The following is a 22,834-nucleotide window of genomic DNA, read 5'->3' as shown; positions in this document are numbered from 1 at the left end:
TCAGCTAACTGACATTAGCAAAACTTCCAAAAAGTAACTACCATTCCTGCTTCACTCAGCTCAGCAGCAGCAGCATCTCCTTTGATACCCAGCTACTGCTGCTGAGCAGTGTAATTGGGGTCAACATCTGCCCTGTGTCATCTGGAGAGAAAGAAAGGGGAGGAGGAGGAGAAAGGAAAGGATTTTATGGAGAAGTTCATGCTGCTTGAAATGTGGCAGATTTAGATATGCATAGTGATAGGTTGGTGAAAAGGTTTTTTAATCCCAATGTTTGTGCACATTAGGAGATAATTACATGGAAAGAAAGACTCATTAGCCAATTGGATTACATCCAAGACATTTTATAAGTAGAAGTATATCTGTCCTAGCAATAAGGAAAGTGAGGCATAGAGAGAGGTTAAGTGATTTGCTGGAGGGGGCACGCAACTGAAACAGAACCAGTGTCTTCTGACTCGCAGTCCTGTGTTTTAAACACTAGTATGCTTTCCTCTACCAAGAAAGCTATTTAATTTTCAAGCTTCTATAGAAGATACAGCAACTTCATCGTATTGCAAAGATTTGTAAGTGTGAAGTATCCAAACGGCTCTCAGAAGAAAATGTCACTAAAAATTGTATGTGCTTAAAAATGTACCTTCATTTTAGTTGGCTCTTATAGATTTGCAATGAAGTAGATCTTGAAATATTAGCCATGTTCATCAATTTTCTTCCTTTCTTTTAAAGGTGGTCATTTTTTTATTTCTCCCTGACTTTCATTAGTCACAGATTTGATTTGATTTTTTAACAAAAGTATATATCCACAGATAGCATGAATCATGTCATAAAGAAGGTATTTACAGTGTGAAGTGCTGAGATTTTAAAGTAGGGTGAATCTGACACTTTAAACTTAATACTGTGCTTTCCAGGAAGGAAGAATCCTTTAAATAGATCCACCTGAGTGGTTTTTTGTCAATCATATGGCAGATCCATCCACAGAACTACACTTTTCCTAAAAGTATATTCTGTGTGAAATAATGAGTCAGTTCGGCAGACTTCTAGCAAGAATTTGGATTGCTATACTGCAATTCTAAAATATTTCCCACCTTCCCTATGTAACAACATACATTGGAGAAATGCAGAAAGAAAACAACTACATCAAATACTACATTTCAAAACAATAATTAAATCATCTGACCACCTTCTAGATCCCAGGTTTGCAATATGATGAACACATCCGGCATGGTGTGGTGTACTCTCAGAATAAGAACCCTAATTATAAAATATAGTCATCTTTGAGGGAAGCTGGGGGCCTTTGGATTTTGGAACTGTACTTGTAGTTATTGTAGTTTGCTCCAGTACACTTACTGTGGTATACCAGGATGCTTTATATTTTCAGCCTTCCCTTTCAATGTCAGAAAGATTTCAGTATGTTGGGTTTATTTTAAAACTGGTAAAAATAAATATATAAAACTAGAATTTCAATTCTGAAAATATCTACATCTACTCCAGTTTAGAGGTAAAGAAAAACTAGCAAAACAGGTAGACTGGATGAAATTGTCAGCAGTTTAACTTCTCGCACAGAACCCAGTGCCAGATCCTGCTGTACACCTATTTGTACCTGTAGCCCCATTAGGTCAGATTCTGGTATCAGTGGTGTTCTTCTGGATATATATGAGTAACTGAATTGAAAATCTAAACTATTGGTTTTTAGTGGGACTACTCCCACAGGTAAAGATTGCAGATGAGGTTTCTATTTATGTTGGGCCACGTTGAGTACTCTATTTAATATGAATGGAACTGGTCATGTGAGCAAGGAGACTGGGATTTGGTCATTCACATTATAATCTCCAGGGGCTATCAAGGGTAATCAGTTATTTTTGTCAAGGTCCAGATTTCTTGGTCAAGGTCCAGACTCCAGAGAAAATACAAAATAATAACTAAATACAAATATTTTTCATCCATTCAAGAGTATCTGGCAGTCCAGATTTGGCCCCCAGTCCACCTATTGACTACACCTGGGCTAGATCCTCAACTTGTGTAGGCTGTCATAGCTCAGTTGAAGTCAATGGAGCTGTGGCCATTTACACCAGTTGAGGATCTAAAATATCAGTGATTAATTAAAATGCACTAAAATACAATTTTAATGTGTGTCACTTCAATTAGTGCACAAAATTTTGTTCTCGTTTACACGCTGACAAGTGAGAACAAAACGTGATCCATTGTGTCTCCTGATAGGGGCTGGTGGCGGGGGTGGGAGAGGGGAGACTTGCAAAGTAGTAAAATGTTCCTTACTTACTGTTTGTGAAAAATCAGCTCACTAAATAATTTCAGTTTCCAGCCCTTGGTGTTTGGAATACAGTTTTCAAACCCTTTGTGTCTGTTTAGTCACTGATTTATTCCTTTATCTAGCGCTGTTACTTAACAGGCATTTAAGAATGCTTTTGTATGTGAATATAAACGGCATAGTTTCTTTCTATCAGTTAAGTAAAATAGGAGTATTTTAAAACTTTTCAAGATGTTTTAATTCCTTGACTGTTCATCCACAAATTGTCAAATGGAATGAAGTGAATTTCAAGAGCTCTCTTTGTTTTTCATATCCTGTGCCTGACCTACAGGTAATCCGCACCTTTTTTCTTCAGCACAGAATAATTGTGGTGGGAAAGTAAAGAAAATGGTAGGGTCACAAAGTGCAGACTAGACAGGGATGACAGGTTCTGCCAATTGAGTGCCAGTATTGTGAACCTGCGAACCGTAGTCGCTGCTTTTTCACATGGATTTATGTTGTATGTTAACAGGAATTCCATGATGATGGGTTAGGCAGTTCAGAGCAGCACTTTAGCTTTTATTACCTCTGATTGAAAGGTAATGCAGGTTTTTGTTGTATATTTAGCAAGTACAGAAGAATAGCATTGTACACAAGCTAAATATTTATTGAATTGGCAAATGTTTGCCATTCTGTGAACAAGTATAGATGTACTGAACTGTTTCTGTAAATGAGATGTTTCATGATCTTTATAACCAAACGAAAGATCAGTTTTTTATATAAAATATAAATACCATAATTAACAAATGGCAAGATTTCTGCTATTATTTTTCTAAGTTTTAATCATAAAGAGCCATAGGAACTATATTTATTTTGAAGAGGTAATATCAGAACTAAAATTAAAATTGTGCAGGAATCAGTAGGTTTGTAAATACATACCACACACATGAACCAGCTCTAGTACACACATCTGTCACTCAAGCAGATGTCATCTTGTAAAGCACCCTGCACAATTCAAGTTTCCTAAAGGAGAACAGAGTTGCTTGAGCAGGTTTACAGGGTGATGTGCGTCTGGTGTGGCAGATATCCATGTAGAAAGGGCATACTTGTGATATCTGGAACAGACACACTAAACGATGGAGCTGACTGAAAAAACAAACAAACAAAAAACCTAAGCACAATAGTCTAAACTTCAAGGAATTTTTTTAGTTGAGGATTTTTATGTAGATCACATTTTTAAAGGATTGTGACTTTTAACTTCCTATGCCAGATCTGTTCTCACATGTACATGACCAAATTTCTCTACTGTTCAGTAGGGAAAACGAAGCAGTGGATATAATTGCGTAATGACAGATATGAGGTGAACAGAGAATCCCAAGGATCATTTCCTGTGAGTTGGCTAGCTTCCAGCTAGTCTCAATGGACACACTGATGTAAAGGCTAAATGAAAATAGCTTGTTCTGAAGGGATTTCCCCCCCACCCCATTCTCATTTTACTTTGTAAAGCAAGGTATTGAAACAATTAGTTGACAGCATGGTGTTAGTTTTCTCACGGTAAATTAGGAAGATTAAGCAAACATGGAAGTGCATTTTAGCTATAATCAGCAGATTTGGGTCTGTAATACTTCTGCATCCTCTTGAGAATATGTTCATAACATTATTCATAGTCTCCCTTTTCATAACGTGCAAACTTGTCCAAAGCCATCTTATTATTCAAAGATTACTGTTGTAATCGGGTTGTATTACTGTGGCTTTGGGGTTTTTTTTAGTTTTGTAGCACAGAAATATAGAGGATCCACATGCTAGTTATTACATCTCTGCACTTGGCATTTACTACTGGCACACATAAGATGAACCATTGCAATGGCCTTAATTTCTTTTTTATTAATTTTCCTAAAGTAAGTTGAATAGTAAGGCATACTTTTATATAATTATGGCACAAGCATGCCATAGGGATGGTGAGATGAGCAAAGCAATGTAAATGTTTGCAGAACATTTCTGTCATAACTTAAAATTTTGCATATGAAGCTATGTTCAGAAGCTACTTTAAGGGGCTAGATCCAGAAGGAATTACCTATGCAGGCTGGGCAGGCTTTTAAGTGTTGTGAATCATGGCTCTGGGGAATTCACAGGAATGTTTGGCCACTGTATAAGAGCAAAAAAGGGAGAAAGGAAAAAAAGGTTGCAATAGGGAGTTAGCAAACTCTTTGGGAATGGAGGAGAGAAAAGACTTGAGCTCTTTGTACACTGGAAGACTATGCCGGACTCCTCTATTCATCCCTTCTTTCTGGCTTTGCTGTATTACATCTCATCCAAGGCCCATTTAAATCAATTGTCAGGCCCAAAATGCAGCTGCTAAAATGATATTTCCCACTGCTCTTTTCAAATGGCTTCACTAGCCTCCCCTCCCCTTCCACCGCAAGTTCAAGCTTCTTGTTCTCACTGTTATGGCTCTGCAAAGCCCTACCTGCCCGCTGTCTGTACTCCAAAGAGCTAGCACAATCCTGCCCCTTCCCATCGCTGACCCCTTTCTCCCAGGTCTCCCTCCTAGAAGCCTCTTTTGTATCCTTCTACTTTTGGCTTTGTGCTTTCCTGCAGGCTCCTCGATGTGCTGAGAATTCCCTCCCTCTCTGCCTTGAAATCCTCTTTAAAGCTCACTTCCTCCATGAAGCCTTTCAGCAACCTTTCCCCAAGATTTATAAAAACCAAGAACAAAACCTGCACTGCTTCCAGACTGTAGCTATGCAACATGGTTCTGAATTGGCCTTTTAGGGTTGGCGGCTGACTAGCTCTGTGTGTATACAGCTGAGCACACTGACAGTGCCCAATAATGATAAAGTAGCAGCCTCTGAGTGTTTTCTCCTCAACAGTAGGTACACGTGCACCAAGGGTAACATTTTCAAATGTGTGTAAGTGTCTTAGGAGCCTCGGTCCCATTTTCAAGTGTCTGAGTCGCTTAGAAGCCTACATTTCATTCAGAATCAATGAGGTTTAAGCTCAGGAGTTCAGTGCATAAGTCACTGAAAAATGGGACTGAGACTCCTAAGTCTCTTAGGTGCTGTTTAAAATTTCGGCCCCAGACAATACTGACTGCATTTTCCCTCCCAGTGATCATTCTCACCATGCAGAATAACCTCTCGGGTTGTATGATCAGAATCCCAAAACTGGATGCAAACATGTCACCACTTGCAGTCCCTGATGGGGATTTCCAGCTGGATATGCTGAAATTACAAGGTCAACACACTTCGAAGTAAAGCACAGCCTTTTTTCAGCATAATTCACCAGGTACTTTTACTGCTTAGCGTGCTGACCCAACCCGCCCATCTACAATAGAATCTAGCACCTTTAATGCAGAGATGGTATCTATGCTGATTCTAATATAACAAAATACATGTTTGAATAAAGCATATACATTTATTCTGAGTTCAGCATGAATACTGTGTTTCTGAAGGGACTTATAAATTTTTCACAGTTGTAAACCTACATATGCTAAAGGCATGAGAGGGAGAATAAAAACAATGCCTGGATATAATTTATCATACACTGTATTTACAGTATGAAAACTTTAAAATTTATATGTGTGTGATTCAGTGGCCTGATGCATCTATAAGAGAGGTAAAGGAAAGATGTTATTCATAGCTGTCTTAAAACATTAAAAAGGTGTGCTTATAAAAAGTTGTTTCCCTCTTCTGAGGTAGCACCCAATCAGTGAGGCTTTTTTAGAAGTGCTTTAGGATTTTCTGAGTCTTTGTGTTTTCATTGAAAGAGACCTTTGCAAAAATGTACTGATAAAGCATGAAAATTGTCTCACTCTCAGTCACTCCATCAAACTTCATTTAATCAAATCTCTATATCATCTGTTTGGTAAGCTATGGTTAAAATGTTAAGACCTGACATTTGTTGAGACTTAATTATAGCTAACAAAGATACCAAGCAAAGCTTCAAATAGCTGCCTCTGCTTGGGGACAACAAGCCCCAAAGCAAGCAGGTGAAAACAAACACAGGATATTCCAGAAGAATAGGCAGACTAGATTAATTAACAGTCAAGAGATAATTGGCTCCTGCAAAAAGATTTCCTGCTAAATGAGTTAAAGAAGAGCATTTTTCCTTCTGGTGTCCAGGGCTTGAAAAATTTACCCAACACCCACTAGCCCAAACTGTTAGTCAGCTAAACAGAGAGAGGTAGCTGTGCCACCCTGTCTCAAACCATACTTAGCCCCAAAGCCAGAGTCCAGCATTTAAAAGGAACAAAACTGTTACATACTGTTTGTGACCTCTGTTAATTATAACATATTGTCAGTCAATTTTCTATTTTATCCTTTCTAAATTATAATTTGCCTCTCTTGCTTTTATTTTACCGTCTTTCCCATCCTGACTTCACTTTTTCTTTTATTTTCCATAACAGATCATAGAATATCTTTCTCTTTGTAGTTTTCCAGGTGTTTCCTTTTTTCTTCTCATTCCCTACATTGTATTCTCTGCCTCTTCCAATATATTTTCTGTCTGTTTTTTCCCCACTTATCTCTGCAAAATCAGTCAATCTCTCTTTTTCAATCTCGTATTTTAATTTATCCTAATCGTTGTTGAGCTCAGGAGGGGAGGAGAAGGTTACAGGGTCAAAGTCCTTTTTATCGACCCATCCAGGTGAGCAGGCAACTACCTCAATCCCAGCTGCTGGGAAAGGAGAAGGTGCTTGTGATGCCTACTAGGATGTTGTCCCTAGATCGTGTCTTTTGTATCCACCTCTGACAAGTGGGGGTCCTGTCTACTTTGTAGTTCCCTAGGCCCTAGACCTTCTCTGGCTGTTGCAAGGAACAAGGAGCATTCTTTCTCTCACTGTTCCCTTCTACTGTCCAAAAGTTTCTGGTGCATGGGTGAGTTGGGAGGTTTCCACTACTCTACCCCTCCCTCAGCCTCTCCTGTGTGATGGGATGGGTCTCTGCTGCTTCCCTTAGCTTGGTGGCCACTGCAAGTGGTGTGTCTCCTTCCCATAGTCTCAATTTGAGCCTTCCTCTCCAGTGACTAGCTCCAGCTGCAATTCATTGCTCTCCCAGGCTTTGATAGAATGAAATTGACTTGATTCTTCATTTTACTACTGCAAACAGGTTTCTGAATAGCTGCATAGAAAACTGAACATTCACGTGTCACTCTGCAGCAGCTTGGAAAAATCTCTCTGAGCAGCAGAGGCACTGAAGCATATTGTGTGTAGACTCAGAAAGATGACACTGCATTAATTTACATCTGCAGTTCATATTTGAATGATTATTGTCACACCTATACAGACTAGAAACCTGTTTTTGTTTTAAATGAAAACTTAGATTCTATGGGAGTTGATGTCACATGACCAAGAAATTTTCTACTTGTATCAGCCAAGTTGATTTTCAAGCCTTTCTAGCAAATGTGTAGTTTAATTTTTTACGCTGATTGTGCGTCAAATCCATTGTATCTGCCAAAGCAGGGAATGCCTTGGATGATGGTTAAAACTGAGCAAATATGGTTCTGCCTCTCACATCGTGGTTCATTTTTATTTCTCTTTTAGCCAAACTACTATTAATTCGAACACAAAGGTTCAACAAAATTCTTGTCACTGTATGAACTGCACACTTTACAAATATATAGAATAGTTATAGAGCAAATGTCATTAATTTTCTAAATAGCTTTAGAAATTTTCTAAACTGTGTCCTCAGATAGCAACCTATGGTTTTTTTAAAATCTTAAATTCACAACCATCATGTGAGGCCAGATAGACTTTCTTTTCCTTTTTTCTTATCTGAGGTTGTTGACCTCAGGAGAGGAGGAGAAGGTTACAGGGTCAAAGTCTTTTCCTCCTTGGAGCTTGCTGCTTGCTGGGAGAAGACTGGTTGGAAAATAGATGTTTTAGAACAAGGGTTGAGGGTCATGATTTTAATTCTGTTAGGGAACAGCTGGTTTGAGTTTCTTTCCACTTCTATCTTCCCTCCATCCCTCACAAATCCATGGAGAGAGAAAAATTTGTTCAGAGGGAAGCACTAACACACAATATACAATTCCAGTGTTTTAGCACATCAAATATATCATCTTTGTTATGGGGCTTCACGTTAGGCGGGAAAAGAGGGCATTATTGAAATAATTGGGACATACTGTTTTATACATTGGATTCAGTCTGAATTCCAGTGCTAGAGGTTTGCTTATTTCCCTGCCAAATGTCAAATTGTTAATAGTAATTCATGTTCCACTGCTCTTTAATGGCAAACAACATGTACTATTACTTTGTAATTTACTGAGATAAAGCTAATTATAAATGTATTGTATTAAAGTTTATATACAAGGGACTGAAGAAAGGTCATTTGACTTGGCTATTTCTATTTAGATTTTTTTTCATTTTTGCATGCTGCTTTCATACACTTAAGACCAAAGAGAAAGAGAGAAGCTCACAACTCTCAAATGAATGGCAAACTAGGAACAGATTTTTTTGTCTGTGTTCCTCTGAAACATTGGCCTCAGGCTATGTTGGTGTGTGGCTCAACAGCAATCAGAGGTCATAATTTCATTGGCGGTTAGCATCAGGTTTAATTTTTCTAATATGTTACATTTACCAAAATGTCTGGTTTCAGTTATACTTATGCACTGACTGAATCAGCTTTGACCAGCATGATGTTTTAAGGTACCTGAAAGGGTACAAGAACATTTATGGAACACATACGCTAATTGTTTTTAACCGCTTTCCTTTCTAAATACAAAAATGTGTTTTCAGAAAGCCATATAATAGTAGTAGTTAATGACAGTGCACATTTCTTCTATGAATGGAGCATAAAAAGTGGGTAAAATTGTTGATTTAACAAGACTGCCATCTACTGATTTACACAATCAAAAAAGTCCCTGATGAGCAGATCTTTAAGCCTTTTTTGTTTGTTTTTTAATTTAGCCTAATAATAATAATTAATAAGGAAAAAATCTGTCATCTTAGGAATGCGACCAGGTTCATATCGATGATGTGTCTTCAGATGACAACGGCCAAGACTTAAGGTAAGTAAGAACCAACCATGATAATATATTGGTTTTGCAAGTTATTTTCCTGGAAAAATTGTAAAATACCATGAAACATATATTGGGCCAAGTTCTGCCTTTAGTTATGCGTTTGAAACTCCATCAGTGTCACTAGTATACCTGACAGTTAATTTTTGCTCATCATATTTTGTTAATTTGGGAGTATTCTTCACTCTAAATAGCACCTATAACTTCGGAACAGACGGCTTTCCTGCAGCAGCCACCAGCGCTAATTTATGCTTAGCAACGGGTGTGCGTGGAGGAGTGGACTGGATGAGAAAATTGGCCTTCCGTTACAGACGCGTAAAAGAAATCTACAACACCTACAAAAATAACGTTGGAGGCAAGTGTCCATCAAAAATATTACCCATCTGTTTCTTGAAAGACAAATGAGAAGTTATAAATAAAAAGGATTAGCCATGCCTTTGTTTGCTGATCCTTTTCAACATGATTCTGTTTACTTAGAGAACTGTTCAGTTTGTAGTTTCTACAGAAAACTGTTCTTACAACTAATGGAAGCAGAAGGAAATAACAGAAAGGTATCTGAGTTTAAATACAGACATATTATTGAGTACCCTTTTCTGCACCACAGGTCTTCTTGGTCCCGCAAAGAGAGAAGCTTGGTTGCAACTTAGAGCAGAAATTGAAGCTCTTACAGATTCTTGGTTAACACTTGCACTGAAAGCACTCACACTTATTCATTCTAGGTAAGTATATAAGAATTATCATGGCAGCACCGAATATTCATGAAACCTAACAATGTGTTACACACACAAAACTTCATTAAAAGAGCATTAAGTTTACACAGTCAAGCACTCAAAAATTAGGAAATGCCACAATCAGGTTTGATTATGCAATCTTAATTGGGTCTCCTTGCTTATACATTATGATACAATGTTTCATTACATGATCACACACTATTTTTCCCACAGAATTCTCTGCCTCATTTAGTGCACAGGATGGACAGTGCTCATTTAGTGAGCAGCTCTTCAATACTTGTTTTCTTTTCATTGTATGGCTCTAGGACTTAATTACAGCACACTGTTCAAACTGTGACATAAAGACAGAATTAATCATTTCCTCACGTGCTTTTCTGTTGCAGTCATCACTGTAAACCTGGGTACTTAACAAACATTAATGCATTTATTTTCACAACACCCCTGTGAGGTGAGGGTATTAGCCCCATTTTACAGAGGGGAAATTGAGACACGGAGAGATTAAGATCAAAAGCATCCATTAACTTTGGGTGTCAAATCTGAGACACCTGGACCTGATTTCTCAGAGTACTTAGCATTTACATAGCTCTTCATATGTTCAAAGAACAGATCCCATCGACTTCAGTTGCAGCCATGAGTGCTCAGCCTTTCTGCAAATCAGACCAAGAGACTCAAGTCAAGCATCAAGAAACTAAGGAATACGCAATTAGTGACCAACCCCTGTGCAAAGTTTGGTTTGAAAGATGTAACCAGAAACACACAAGAACTCTGTGGCAGATGCAGGGATAGAATCCAGTCCTCCAGGGCAGCATTCAGCTATCTTAATTATGAGTGCAGCTGTTCTCTTCCAGAAGTCCCCTGCCTTGTTCACTACAGATCTTCCAGTCTCTGCAAGAGATGAGGTGAGGGTCTTACAGACAACAGTTTCCTTCTCCACAAAGTGCCCCCAGAGCAGGTCTGTCCTGAGGCAAGGGTCCTGTGGGGAAAAAAGAGTACAGTAAAAGCTGTGTTATCCAGCCCTGTACCAACCAGAAAGCTCTATAAACCAGCATTTCTAATCTCCATAGAAAGTCCAGTTTATAGTCCTGGTTGGTGTGGGGCTGGCAGGCTCCCTACCTGGCTCTGTGTGGCTCCCCAGAAGACATGTCCCTGCTGCTCCTAGGCGGAGGAACGGCCACGAGGGGTTCGGAGTGCAGGAGGTGGTGTGGGGTTGGGGCACGGGCTCTGGGAGGGGATAGGGGGCTGGAGTGCAGGAGGGGGCTCGGGGTGCCAGATCCAGGGGGCTCTCACCTGTCCTAGGCGGAGGCATAGCAGGCAACTCTGTGCACTGCCCCCGCCCCGAGTGCTGGCTCCACAGCTCCCATTGGCTGTGAACCACGGCCAATGGGAGATGCAGGGGCAGCGCCTGAAGGCGGAGGCAGTGCACAAAGCCACCTGCTGTGCCTCTGCCTAGGAGCAGCTGGGACAGGTCACTGCTTGCAGGAAGCTGCCCGAGGTGAGCACCCCCCCAGATCCAGCACCCCAAGCCCCCTCCCAATCCCCAACCCTCTGCCCCGAGCTCCCGTCCTCACCCAAACTCCCAAAGCCCGCGCCTCGCACCCCCTCCCACACCCCCTGCCTCACACCCAAACTCCCTCCCTCTTAGTTAACCAGCATTTTTCATTTACCGGCACCCCCTGTGCCCCCAATATGCAGGATAAAACCGCTTTTACTGTATATGATCATGTAATTAAAAACTTCATCCTAATGCATACACACAAGGGGGCCAAATTAAGGTTACACAGGGAACCTTAATTCTGACATCTTCCAACTTTTCAGTGCTTGAATCTGCAACTTTAATAATGTTGTTTTAATATAGACTTTTGTGAGTACTTTCTAAGTTTTTAAAAAAGCAAGTTAGAAAAAAACAGAAGTTTCATCATGTGGCACCTTATTGACTGCCACATAGGTGGTCAGCAGGGTTAGAACCCTTACATCTACCACAAAGACCTCCCCCACTTGAGCTGATGGAGTAACTGTAGCAGGAGTAGGTCATCCTCTATGTGGATCAGCAATAGAGGCGGTGCTGCTTTGCCAGTGGGCTTCACTGATATTTGTTGACAGCAGCAGAGTGGTGAAACTCAGGGATGTGGCGTTCCATTCCAGGCTCTAGAAGGGATTGTGCTGTAGTGGGTACACTCTCCTCCCTGACCCCCTTCTACCTTGACCCTTCCAATCTGTCCCTGTCCCCAGCTTGTCTGTACCCCACCTCTGGCTCCTCGTCCCAGTTCCATTCTCTTCACCTTTAGTCCTGGTTTTCATTCTTCAGGCCGCTGATCCCAGGCTTCTTGCCCTGTAAGTCCTTGCCTTATCCCTCCAGACTCCCAGACCGCCTCCCCCCTTATCCTACTTCTAGTCTCATTGTCCAGCTGTTCCCAGTCCCCTCCACTCACCTTCCTGACTCCTTGTTCCCAATCTCCTTGCCCAGCCAGTGCCAGTTCCCTCCCCCACTCCCTGATCTCTCTCACTTTCTCATTTCCCAGCTCCATGGTCTCCAGTCACCACCCACCCACATTTCCCATCCCCATTTGCACCCAGTCTCCTTCCCTGGGCTTCATTGCCTTCATCTCCTCTGGCTGCTTGGCCCAGTCTCTCTCTCCATTCAGTCCCAGTTCTCCCCTGTAACGTGGCTCCTTATCAGAGCTGTCTCCTCTCCCCTCTCCCAACTGGTTCTCAGTCTCTTTGCCCTGCCATTCCCATTCTCCCCCTCCCCCACCCACACACACTCACACTCCAGTTCTGCTCCTATCACTGTTCCCCCCCACCCTCTGACTTCCTAACTCCCACCCCCATTTCTTTCCCCTGCCCCCAGACCTAGTCTCTTTTCCTATCCAGTCCCAGTCTCCATCCCTGGTTCCCAGTCCCAGTTTCTGCCCTTTGCCAGCCTCCAATCCCAGTCTTCATCCCCCGGACTCCCTGTCCCAATATACTCCTCCAACACTGCGTCTCAGAGCCCTAGGTCTGGCCCTTCTGCCCTTGGTTTTTTAATTAGATGGCTTCTTCCTCCACACTTCCTGGGTGCCAGCACTGGGATGGGTGGTCATTAAGAGCACAGGAGAGACAGGCTCCATCCTCTCAGTTCTAGTGCCTGGGTCCACACCAGCCCAGAGCAGCCATTATAGGAAAAAGTCCAGCTTCACCTCTGTAGCTCTGGGCTGGAGGAAGCATGCTCAGTCACTGTGGGGATGGTGTGTGAACATTCCAATCACACAGAGGAGCTATGAGGGGATGGAGCATCTTCAGTGGCTCTGTGCAGATGATGTCTGTGGAGTCTTGTCATCGTTAGGAGCTGTGAGAGACTAGAGCATGCTCAGTGAGGACGGAATCTTCAGAGGTTTTATCTTTTAAACTCTACCAAGTCTCTTCTGAGCATGCATGAACTGTGATTTTTTTCAGAGGTTTGTGACTTGTCCAAATGTGGGTGGATTTTCATGATGATGGTAAAAGGCACATCCCTGACATAAAGGTCCCACACCCTTGCCAAATTTCAAATCCCTGCTCTGAAGTATGTGGGCACTAGAACTTTCCAACGAGAACTAGGAAATTTTCCACATTAAAAAACAATGTATTTTTTCCTTGCCTCATTCTCAGAAACAGCTGAACCATCTTGGCTGAAATTTTCAAAAATAAAATAAAAAAAAACCTGAGGCAGACATGGAAAATTTCATCCTGAATGGTTAAAGTCTGACAAAGTTATAAGCAACTGAAAATAGGGTCTTATAATGGGAAGTGTTGGGTAACCTTAATAAAAGGTTGCGTTAACAATCTGCCTGTAATGCCTATGGTTTAGGAGATACTGCATGGTGTAGTAGATAGAATTTTGGTTTGTGAGTCAGGAGATTTGAGTTCTTTTCCCTGTTCAGTAAATGTCCTGCTGTGTGCACATCACATTTCTGTGCCTCAATTTCTACACCTGTAAAATGGGGATAATTTTTCAATTAGTGTCCTGGGGTGCTCCACTGTCGGTGTGCTTGTGTCCCTGCACTGCTGATAGATGAACTTTGGCAGCAGTGTTTTAGGCCCGCACATGCACTCTCTCTCCTCATGCTCTGCTACGTGGGCTAACCCTCCTCAGTTCCTTCTCAACTGCCCCTGGCTAGAGATGGGACCATTAGCAGTCTGTTTGTGATTGTTAATTTCTTTAGCATTTCTAGTTGTTTGCTAGTGTCCTTAGTCTTAGCTGTAGTCTTTCTTTCATTTTTTCTACCCCCAATAAAAAAAAATTATTTTCCCCCATTTTTCATGGGGGGCCCCTTCCCCAATGGTCTAGTTCACCTGCAAAGAGGCCATCCCTGTGGCAGAATAAACGGACACAAATTGGACATTGGGAATGGTAACATACAAAAGCCAGTAGGAGAACACTTCAATGTTCCTGGACATTCTATAACAGATTTAAAAGTAGCCATACTTGAACAAAAAAAACTTCAGAAACAGACTTAAAAGAGAAACTGCAGAACTAAAATTCATTTGCAAATTTAACACCACTAATTTAGGCTTGAATAGGGACTGGGAGTGGCTGGCTCATTACAAAAGCAGCTTTGCCTCTCCTGGAATTGACACCTCCTCATCTGTTATTGGGAGTGGTTGGCCCTGATCGAATTGGCCCCGGTTCTCCACTTATGAGAGAATTGGCACTGGTTCTCCACTCCCTTCTCTTCACGTGTCAGTATATAATGCCTGCTTCTGTAACTTTTACTCCATGCATCTGAAGAAGTGGGTTTTTTACCCACGAATGCTTATGCCCAAATAAATCTGTTAGTCTTTAAGGTTCCACTGGACTCCTTGTTGTTTCTGGGGCAGACAAGCAGTCTCGCTACATACGCTGCCACAGGGAAGACCACATCCCACAAAAGTGTGGTCTCTGCCAGTAACTCAGATCCAGGTCTCACAAGGACAAGGAGTTGAGACAGAAGATCATCTTTAGGGAAGCAGCCATCCAACCCTCCATAAACCAGTCCAGCTCCACAGCAGTGGTTATGCAATGTGTGTCATGGTTACACCTTTCCAGCTTCCCCAAAGAGGTGCAATTGACTGTTGAGGACTTTCCCTTTGAAGGCACCTAGCTCTTTGAAGAGAAAATGGACACTTCTCTCCATACCCTGAAAGATTCCAGGGCCAATCTCCACTCATTAGGAATTTACACGCCAGGACAAAAGATAAAATTTAGTCCGCAGTCCCAACACAGATCACACACCTCTCAATACCCAACCCAGTGCTTTTACAAACATTGGAGGAAGAAATCTAGGTTCCCCAAGCATAAACCATCAGGCCCACAGCCTTCCACATTGCACTCATCCATCTCCAAACACCAATTTTGCGATGTTGGTCAAGATGTCGACAGGCCACTCCCCTCAACCGCTACATCTGATCAACCTGTTCTATCCATTTGGCTACCATCTTGCTATGTTCTGCAGCACATGGGAATGCATAACATCAGTGGGTCTTGGAAATTATTCACAATGGGTTTTCCATTCATTTTATCTCCCTTCCCTCTTCATGACAACTTTCCCTATCCCTCTTCATGGACCCTTCTCATGAGAGTTTACTACGACAAGAAATAGATCATCTCCTCCAGCTAGGAGCCATAGCCAACAGCTGTGATGTAAAGTCTGTTGTTATTGCTATTTCCTAATACCCAAGAGGAAAGGAGGTTGGAGACCCATACTTGACCTTGAGTGCTCAACAAATTTGTGAAAGCTCAGAAATTCAAGATAGTCACACTAGCAATGATCATTTCAGCATGGAATGGGGAGACTGGTTTTCAGCCCTCAACCTTCAGGATGCCTATTTTCATACCTCAAACGGTTTGTCTGATTTACCCTAGGACAAGACCACTACCAGTAAAGAGTATTCCCTCTTGGGCTTTCATTGGCCCAGGGAATGTTTTCCAAGGTTCTCTCCGTAGCAGCCACTCACCTCTGCTCCCAGGGGATCATGATCTACCTCATCTGAATGATTGTATCCTCAGAGTCCGCTCCTTTGCAGAGGCCTTGTTTATGGCACTGGGCCTACAGATCAATGCCAAGAAATCAACCCTCACTCTAGTGTAGTGCCTGGAATTCATAGAGGCTGACCTTGACTCATTATAAGCTAGAGCGTTCCTGCCTCAGCACGGTTCCTCTCTTTGGTCACAGTCATAGAAACTGAACAAAACAGTCCTCAAATATCAGCCAGACATTGCCTCTAACTCTTTGGGTGTATGGCTGTGGGTACAGTGGTAGTGCCACATGCCAGGCTTTACATGCGATGTCTCCAGGTGTGGTTCAGCTTGGTGTATAGACCAAACAAGACAGACTAGACAAACCTCTGTCACTGCCTGCCAAAGTCAATATATCCCTGGATTGGTGGAAGGACCCAGCAATATCAACCCAGAGACTCTCTAAGTGGGTCTTGGGCTGCATTAGACAATGTTATCAAATTCATAACATGACCCCTCCAGATACTATTCGTATGCACTCCACAAGGTCATTCTCATCCGTTGCCTTTTCAAGAATGTCTCTATCTCAGAAATCTGTAGAGCATTGATGTTGGGCGTCAGTCCACATCTTCACAGAACATCATGCGATTACTGGGGACTTGCTTTCGATGCCATCTTCGGCTCCACAGTATTGTCATCTGTAACTGACCCAACTCTGAAGCCCCAGCCCTCCAGTAGGGACACTGCTTGGAAGTCACCTAAAGTGAAGCACCCATAGGGACACTACTCGTAGAAGAAGTTACTCACTTTGTGCAATAACGATGACTCTTTGAGATGTGTCCCCCATGGGTGCTCCACAACCCACCCGCCTCCCCTCTACTTTGGAGTTCTTGCTAATGAGACTGCGGTAGAGAAGGAACTGAGGGGGTTTAGCCTGCACATGCTGGCTAGCCTAGTGGCGGGGCACGAGGAGAGACAGCCTCGTGGTGGGGCATAATGGACACTGCTACCAACGTTCTCTGATCAGTAGTATAAGGACGCAAGCGCATGTACAGTGGAGCCACCCATAGGGAGACACAACTTGAAGAACCATTGTTACAGTGCTAGGTGAGTAAATTTTTCTTATGATTCCCTTCCTTTCTAAAGTACTTTGAGACTATGGTGGTGAGGTTTGGTTGTGGGAGAACGGAGGAGGGTTAATTTTTCCCTTTTTTTAGTTTTAATATATTTACATGTATATTTAAGGGTGTCTGTTTTTGTTTTCTTGCAGGACAAACTGTGTGAATATTCTAGTAACAACTACTCAGCTTATTCCAGCTCTGGCAAAAGTCTTGTTGTATGGATTAGGGGTTGTATTTCCAATAGAAAATATTTACAGTGCAACTAAAATAGGTGAGGTTTTTTTACAACATGGTGAAATATTTGAAGCTATAGTTTTAAATGAAAAACCATATGTATCTGTATATTCATATCACTGTAACATCTAGGGACTAATGATAAATAACATACCTTACAGTAAAACACCATTCAGACTGACAGGTTTCAGAGTAGCAGCCATGTTCGTCTGTATCCGCAAAAAGAACAGGAGTACTTGTGGCACCTTAGAGACTATCAAATTTATGTGAGCATAAGCTTTCGTGGGCTACAGCCCACTTCATTGGATGCATGCAGTGGAAAATACAGTAGGAAGTAGCTATATATACACAGAGAACATGAAACAATGGCTGTTACCATACCCACTCTAACGAGAGTGATCAGTTAAGGTGAGCTATTACCAGCAGGAGAGAAAAAAACTTTTTGTAGCGGTAATCAAAATGGTCCATTTGCAGCAGTGACAAGAAGGTGTGAGGAACAGTTGAGGGGCGGGGAAGAAACATGGGGAAATAGTTTTACTTTGTGTAATGACCCATCCACTCGCAGTCTTTATTCAAGCCTAATTTAATGGTGTCCATTTCGCAAATTAATTCCAATTCAGCAGTCTCTCATTGGAGTCTGTTTTTGAAGTTTTTTTGTTGTAATATTGTGACTTTTAGGTCTGTAATCAAGTGACCAGGGAGACTGAAGTGTTCTCTGACCGGTTTTTGAATGTTATAATTCTTGATGTCTGATTTGTGTCCATTTATTCTTTTACGTAGAGACTGTCCAGTTTGGCCAATGTACATGGCAGAGGGACATTGCTGGCACATGATGACATATATCACATTGGTAGATGTGCAGGTGAACGAGCCTCTGATAGTGTGGCTGATGTGATTAGGTCCTATGATAGTGTCCCCTGAATAGATATGTGGACAGAGTTGGCAAAGGGCTTTGTTGCAAGGATAGGCCCCAGGATAGGTCCCCCCTGTACTGTTCCTCACACCTTCTTGTCAGCTGCTGCAAATGGACCATTTTGATTACCACTACAAAAAGTGGTAATCATTAGACATGCTGCTTTCGACAGTAACACACGAGTGTATTATTGTTGCTGGGGCGGGCAGTGTCACAGCAAGACTCCATGGAGCTGGGGGTGCTCGGACAGGTCTCTCTATGCCGGTCAGCACCCACTGAATTCATATGGATAGAGACAGGGTTGGCAGGCCCCCAGCCTGAGTCTTCTACCACTTTGCCATATCGTCTGCTGGAGAATGCAGAGCCGAATTCAAGCCAGGCATGAGTTGCAGTCTGTCGAGGAAGCTAGCTGACCTGATTACCCTGCGCTCCTCTGGGCCCATTTATAGATAATGAATGGCCCTGTGTTGTTACAGGGGGGTAACTGTTGTGTACATGAGAGTAGCACCTAGGGACTGTGCCTGAGATCATGGCCCCCCGGTGCCAGGCATTGTACATATACATGGCGCGATACCGTCCCGTCCCAGAAGCGTTTACCATCTAAATCAGAGGCGGCCCCTCCCCTGCTGTCTCCCCTCCCGCACAGCCTCAGCTCGCTGCGCTGCCAGTGCTCTGGGTGGCGGGGCTGCGAGCTCCTGCTGGGCAGTGCGGCTGCGAGAGGTGCTGGCTTGCTCCGGTGCTCTAGACTGCACGACGGCATGGCTGGCTCTGGCCGGGCAGTACGGCTGCCAGTCCTGGTGCTCTGAGCGGGGGATAGTCAGGGGCCAGGGGCTTAAGCCTGAGAGAAGTCGCAGCCCTGCGCCTGCTGGGGACAGAGTACTCCGGGGTTGCAGGCGCCGGTTTTCTCTGTTCTCGCAGCTTCTCTCCAGCTTCTCTCTCCTCTCTGGATTCATATATTATGTAATATTAAATATGATGTTTTTTGTATTATTTAATATACAAATACAAAATAAGCCTTGAAAAATTGTTGGTGCCCACCACACTCTTTTGAAAACATGAATGTGCTACTGGCCACAAAAAGATTGGGAACCACTGGACTAGATGATCATAATGGTCCTTTCTGACCTTCAAGTCTATGAGTCTGAGTCTATTCTGTATGTTTGATTTTTAAGCCTCAATGTGTCCAAAATGAATTCATGTTTTAGTTCATAGAAGTTCACTGTACTGTTTTTTCCTGCATCCACATGTAAATCAGATAAGATGCTATTAACTGTAATCTTTCAGAGCTATCTTCTAAAACAGAAATTCAAAAGTTCAATCATAAGTGTAAAGCATTCAGTCTAAATCTAGACAAAACTAAAATATTTATATGGTGAAATTCCAGGGCTCAGTGTCTTCATCAGAATCCATTGACAAAAGAACTTACCAGAAGCTAAAATGTTTGCCTCCAGAATTTAATTATTTTAAGTTTATTCAAACTGAAATTAATAAATTTAAATAAATAAGTCCATGCAGATTTCTGTTTCTCCGTGAAATACAGGAGAAATATCATTTTGGTTAACTAGAAGTACATAGTACCAGATATTAGAGAGACAAGGTGGGTAAGTTAATATCTTTTATTGGACCAACTTATTTTGGTAAGAGAGACAAGCTTTGGAGCTTACACAGAGCTTTTCTTCAGGCCTGGGAGACAGAGTGTCACAGCTAAATACAAGGTGGAACAGAGTGTTTAGCATAAGTAGTTAACGCATATTCAAGGGACCATTCAAGGTGAAGTGGCCGGTTGACACCTCTCCAATCATAAGGGGAAGAGAAAGGAGTGGGAGGAAAGGCAGCTAGTTGTCACCTACCATCCCATACTGGGAACCCATTTGAGGTATCATTAAACAAGTACAACCCATACTCAATGTGGACTCCATCCTGGAAGAAATATTTCCTGAACCCATTCTTCTGGCCTCCAAACTACCTCCCAACCTCTCCAGAAGCAAGCTCCCCACAGAACCAGGACACATCAGCCCAAAGCAGCACCAGACCCTGCCAGAACAACAGATGCAAAACCTGAAGACATATCTCCACAGCTACAATGAACAACATCCTCCATAACACACTTCTCAATATCCTTGGGTCCTATGCATATCACAGCATACGGTGTACCTCATCCAGTGCACTAAATGCCCCAATAACAATAACAATCACTACGCTCTTGAATGAACTCATGCAGGAAAATGATAAAAGACAAAAACACCACATCACCTGTGGGTGAGCACTTTTCACAGAGCAGTCACTCTATATATCTGACCTATCAGTCCTCATTCTCAAAAGAAACCTGCACAAAACTTTCAGAAGACTAGCCTGGGAGCTTAAATTCATAACTTTGCTAGACACAAAAAATCAATGACTGAATAGACACACTGGATCTATGGCTTATTACAGCAATCTATAACCCACTACATGGGCAGCACCTGAGCCCCCCCCCTTTGGGGAGGCTAGCCATGCAGCCCCACTCCTTCTGCCCCAGACTCTGCCCCTACCATCCACTAGAGCCCTCCTGCCACAGCTGAGTTCTCACCTCCCACTAGCTTGATGGAGCATGGGTGGAGCCAGGGTTTGGTTTAGGGGAGGCTTAGCCTCCTCTGGTCTATTATACCCACCACCCATGACCCACTAACAATTCCCCCAGCTGTCTTCCTCCCCCCGCCCCCCCACACACACACTTCCTTTCCTCCCTGTGACTGGAGGCCACTTCACCTTAAACGGGCCCTTGAAGTATGTGTTAACTACTTATGCTAGACAATCTGTTCCACCTTGTATTTATCTGTGACACTCTGAGTATGCTTCCCAGACCTGAAGAGAAGCTCTGTGTAAACACAAAAACTTCTCTGTTACCAACAGAAGTTGGTCCAATAAAAGATATTACCTCACCCACTTTGTCTCTAATATTCTGGGACCAACACATTTATACCACCACTGCATGGTACCAGATAGTAAAATGCATTGTAGTTTTTTCACTTGGCTGGGACATCCATGTTACTAGCTCAGATTAGCCCTAAGTGGTCAGTTATGTGAGCACTTTTTCCTTATAATCTGAGAAGAGGCATCAGTAATACAGTGAAACTCATATTAAGCAACCATTCAAGGACCACCAAAATGTGGTTGAGAGTGGATTTTTTTTTATTAAAGGTGGCTAAGAATTTCATGTACAAAGCTGAAAGCAATCCCAGAAAAGATGAAATCCTGTTTCCTGGATACCCAAAGTTATTGTCTTGTTTGTGGAACACTGACAATAATACATTCTTCCAGTTTGAATACTTGAAATACAAATCCTTAGTAAAAACATATTTTAATATACCAAAATTCACTTGTTTCTAAAACGCTGATCTATGCTTTAGACATACTGTAGGCGGGAAAAAAATTGTAAAATTAAACCTATATTGTGAAACTAAAATGATCTTTTACAATGAAAGCAGTTAGGCAATCTTGACTAATGACATCTGGATTTCCAGTACCAAACTTAAGACAATGCACATAACTATGAAGAGTGCAGTTTCCTGTTCACTAACTTTGGACCCAGTCTTGGGTTGGGATTCATTAGCATAAGCCTTTGGAGAGATCCCACTGAAGTAAGGAGTTGTGCTTATATTAAGTAACGACTTAGTGGACAAACGAAAAAGGTTGTCTCCTGAGGGAGATGCTCTCTTTTAATTAAAAGTGGCTGAGAATTTCATGTACAAAGTTGAAGGCAATCCAATGAAGGATCAGGTCCCTTGTCTTTACAGATATACGACTTATGGGCATTTAAGTCCAAAGCATTATTCAAGAGGCTGGCTACAGACAAACAACGCAAAATTCCCCATACAGAGGGGAACTCTCTGCAGTCATGAGTGTGTCATGGTGTGGGGCTTGCGCCTGATTGCCATAGGGAGTGGGGAGGTGGTGGGGCAGACTTCTGCTATGCTATGTCTATTCTCCACAAGTATAGACTCTGTTAAAAGACCCTAAGTAGATCTTACAGCTGACTGTCAGCAGCTCTACTGCTGTCAGGAGCCGCATCTCTGACAGTCTGCTCTCACACCTATGCTGAGCACAGAATTGATGCAGGAGAGATTCTGCTCTGTAATCTCTCAGTGAGGGTAATATTACATTGCAAGTGCTTGGGGATATCTTGGATGGGTGCTTAATGAATGTGGTTTCATTATGTTCTCTCACCAGCTGTCATGTCCATGTCATCCTTAATAGTTTAAATTTCTTTTTCAGGAAAAGAAAGTTGTTTTGAGCGAATAATTCAAAGATTTGGAAGAAAAGTGGTGTATGTTGTTATAGGTGATGGCGTGGAAGAAGAACAAGGAGCAAAAAAGGTAGTAATTCTTTTTCAGTGCAGTTTTATTTCAAATGTTTGAAAGTAAAGATGTGCGTTTTCTCATACCTGGGATTGTATGCATTGCGGGTTGATTCTGATCACAGATCTATAATCGTGCAGCATTATAAAATTTGAACATTTTGACTGCTGGGCTAGTAACACACTCTGCTTAAAATTCTAGTTGGGTCTTGGATTTTGCTCTCCTCCAAAAGATGCATTAGGATAGCTATGTGTGTCTAATGTATCTGTATGAAACATGTTAAGTATGGATT

At 42.2% G+C, this 22,834-nt stretch overlaps 1 protein-coding gene across 15 annotated transcripts in view; it reads left to right on the top strand.

Moving 5' to 3' along the window:
• The window catches only part of EYA1 (EYA transcriptional coactivator and phosphatase 1), a 240,108-nt gene that overhangs the window by 200,198 nt on the left and 17,076 nt on the right, over positions 1 to 22,834 (top strand). For all 15 annotated transcript variants that reach the window (XM_039526538.1, XM_039526543.1, XM_039526540.1 and 12 more), the window contains 5 exons: positions 9,186 to 9,244; positions 9,448 to 9,608; positions 9,858 to 9,972; positions 17,208 to 17,329; positions 22,460 to 22,560. In XM_039526538.1, coding sequence (XP_039382472.1) covers positions 9,186 to 9,244; positions 9,448 to 9,608; positions 9,858 to 9,972; positions 17,208 to 17,329; positions 22,460 to 22,560 — 558 coding nt within the window. The remainder of the gene's footprint in view (positions 1 to 9,185; positions 9,245 to 9,447; positions 9,609 to 9,857; positions 9,973 to 17,207; positions 17,330 to 22,459; positions 22,561 to 22,834) is intronic.

This window comes from Mauremys reevesii, linkage group 2 (assembly GCF_016161935.1).
Source record: "Mauremys reevesii isolate NIE-2019 linkage group 2, ASM1616193v1, whole genome shotgun sequence".
Taxonomy (NCBI): domain Eukaryota; kingdom Metazoa; phylum Chordata; order Testudines; family Geoemydidae; genus Mauremys; species Mauremys reevesii.
Note: the sequence above shows the minus strand (reverse complement) of the source record. Positions and strands in the feature narration are given on the sequence as shown.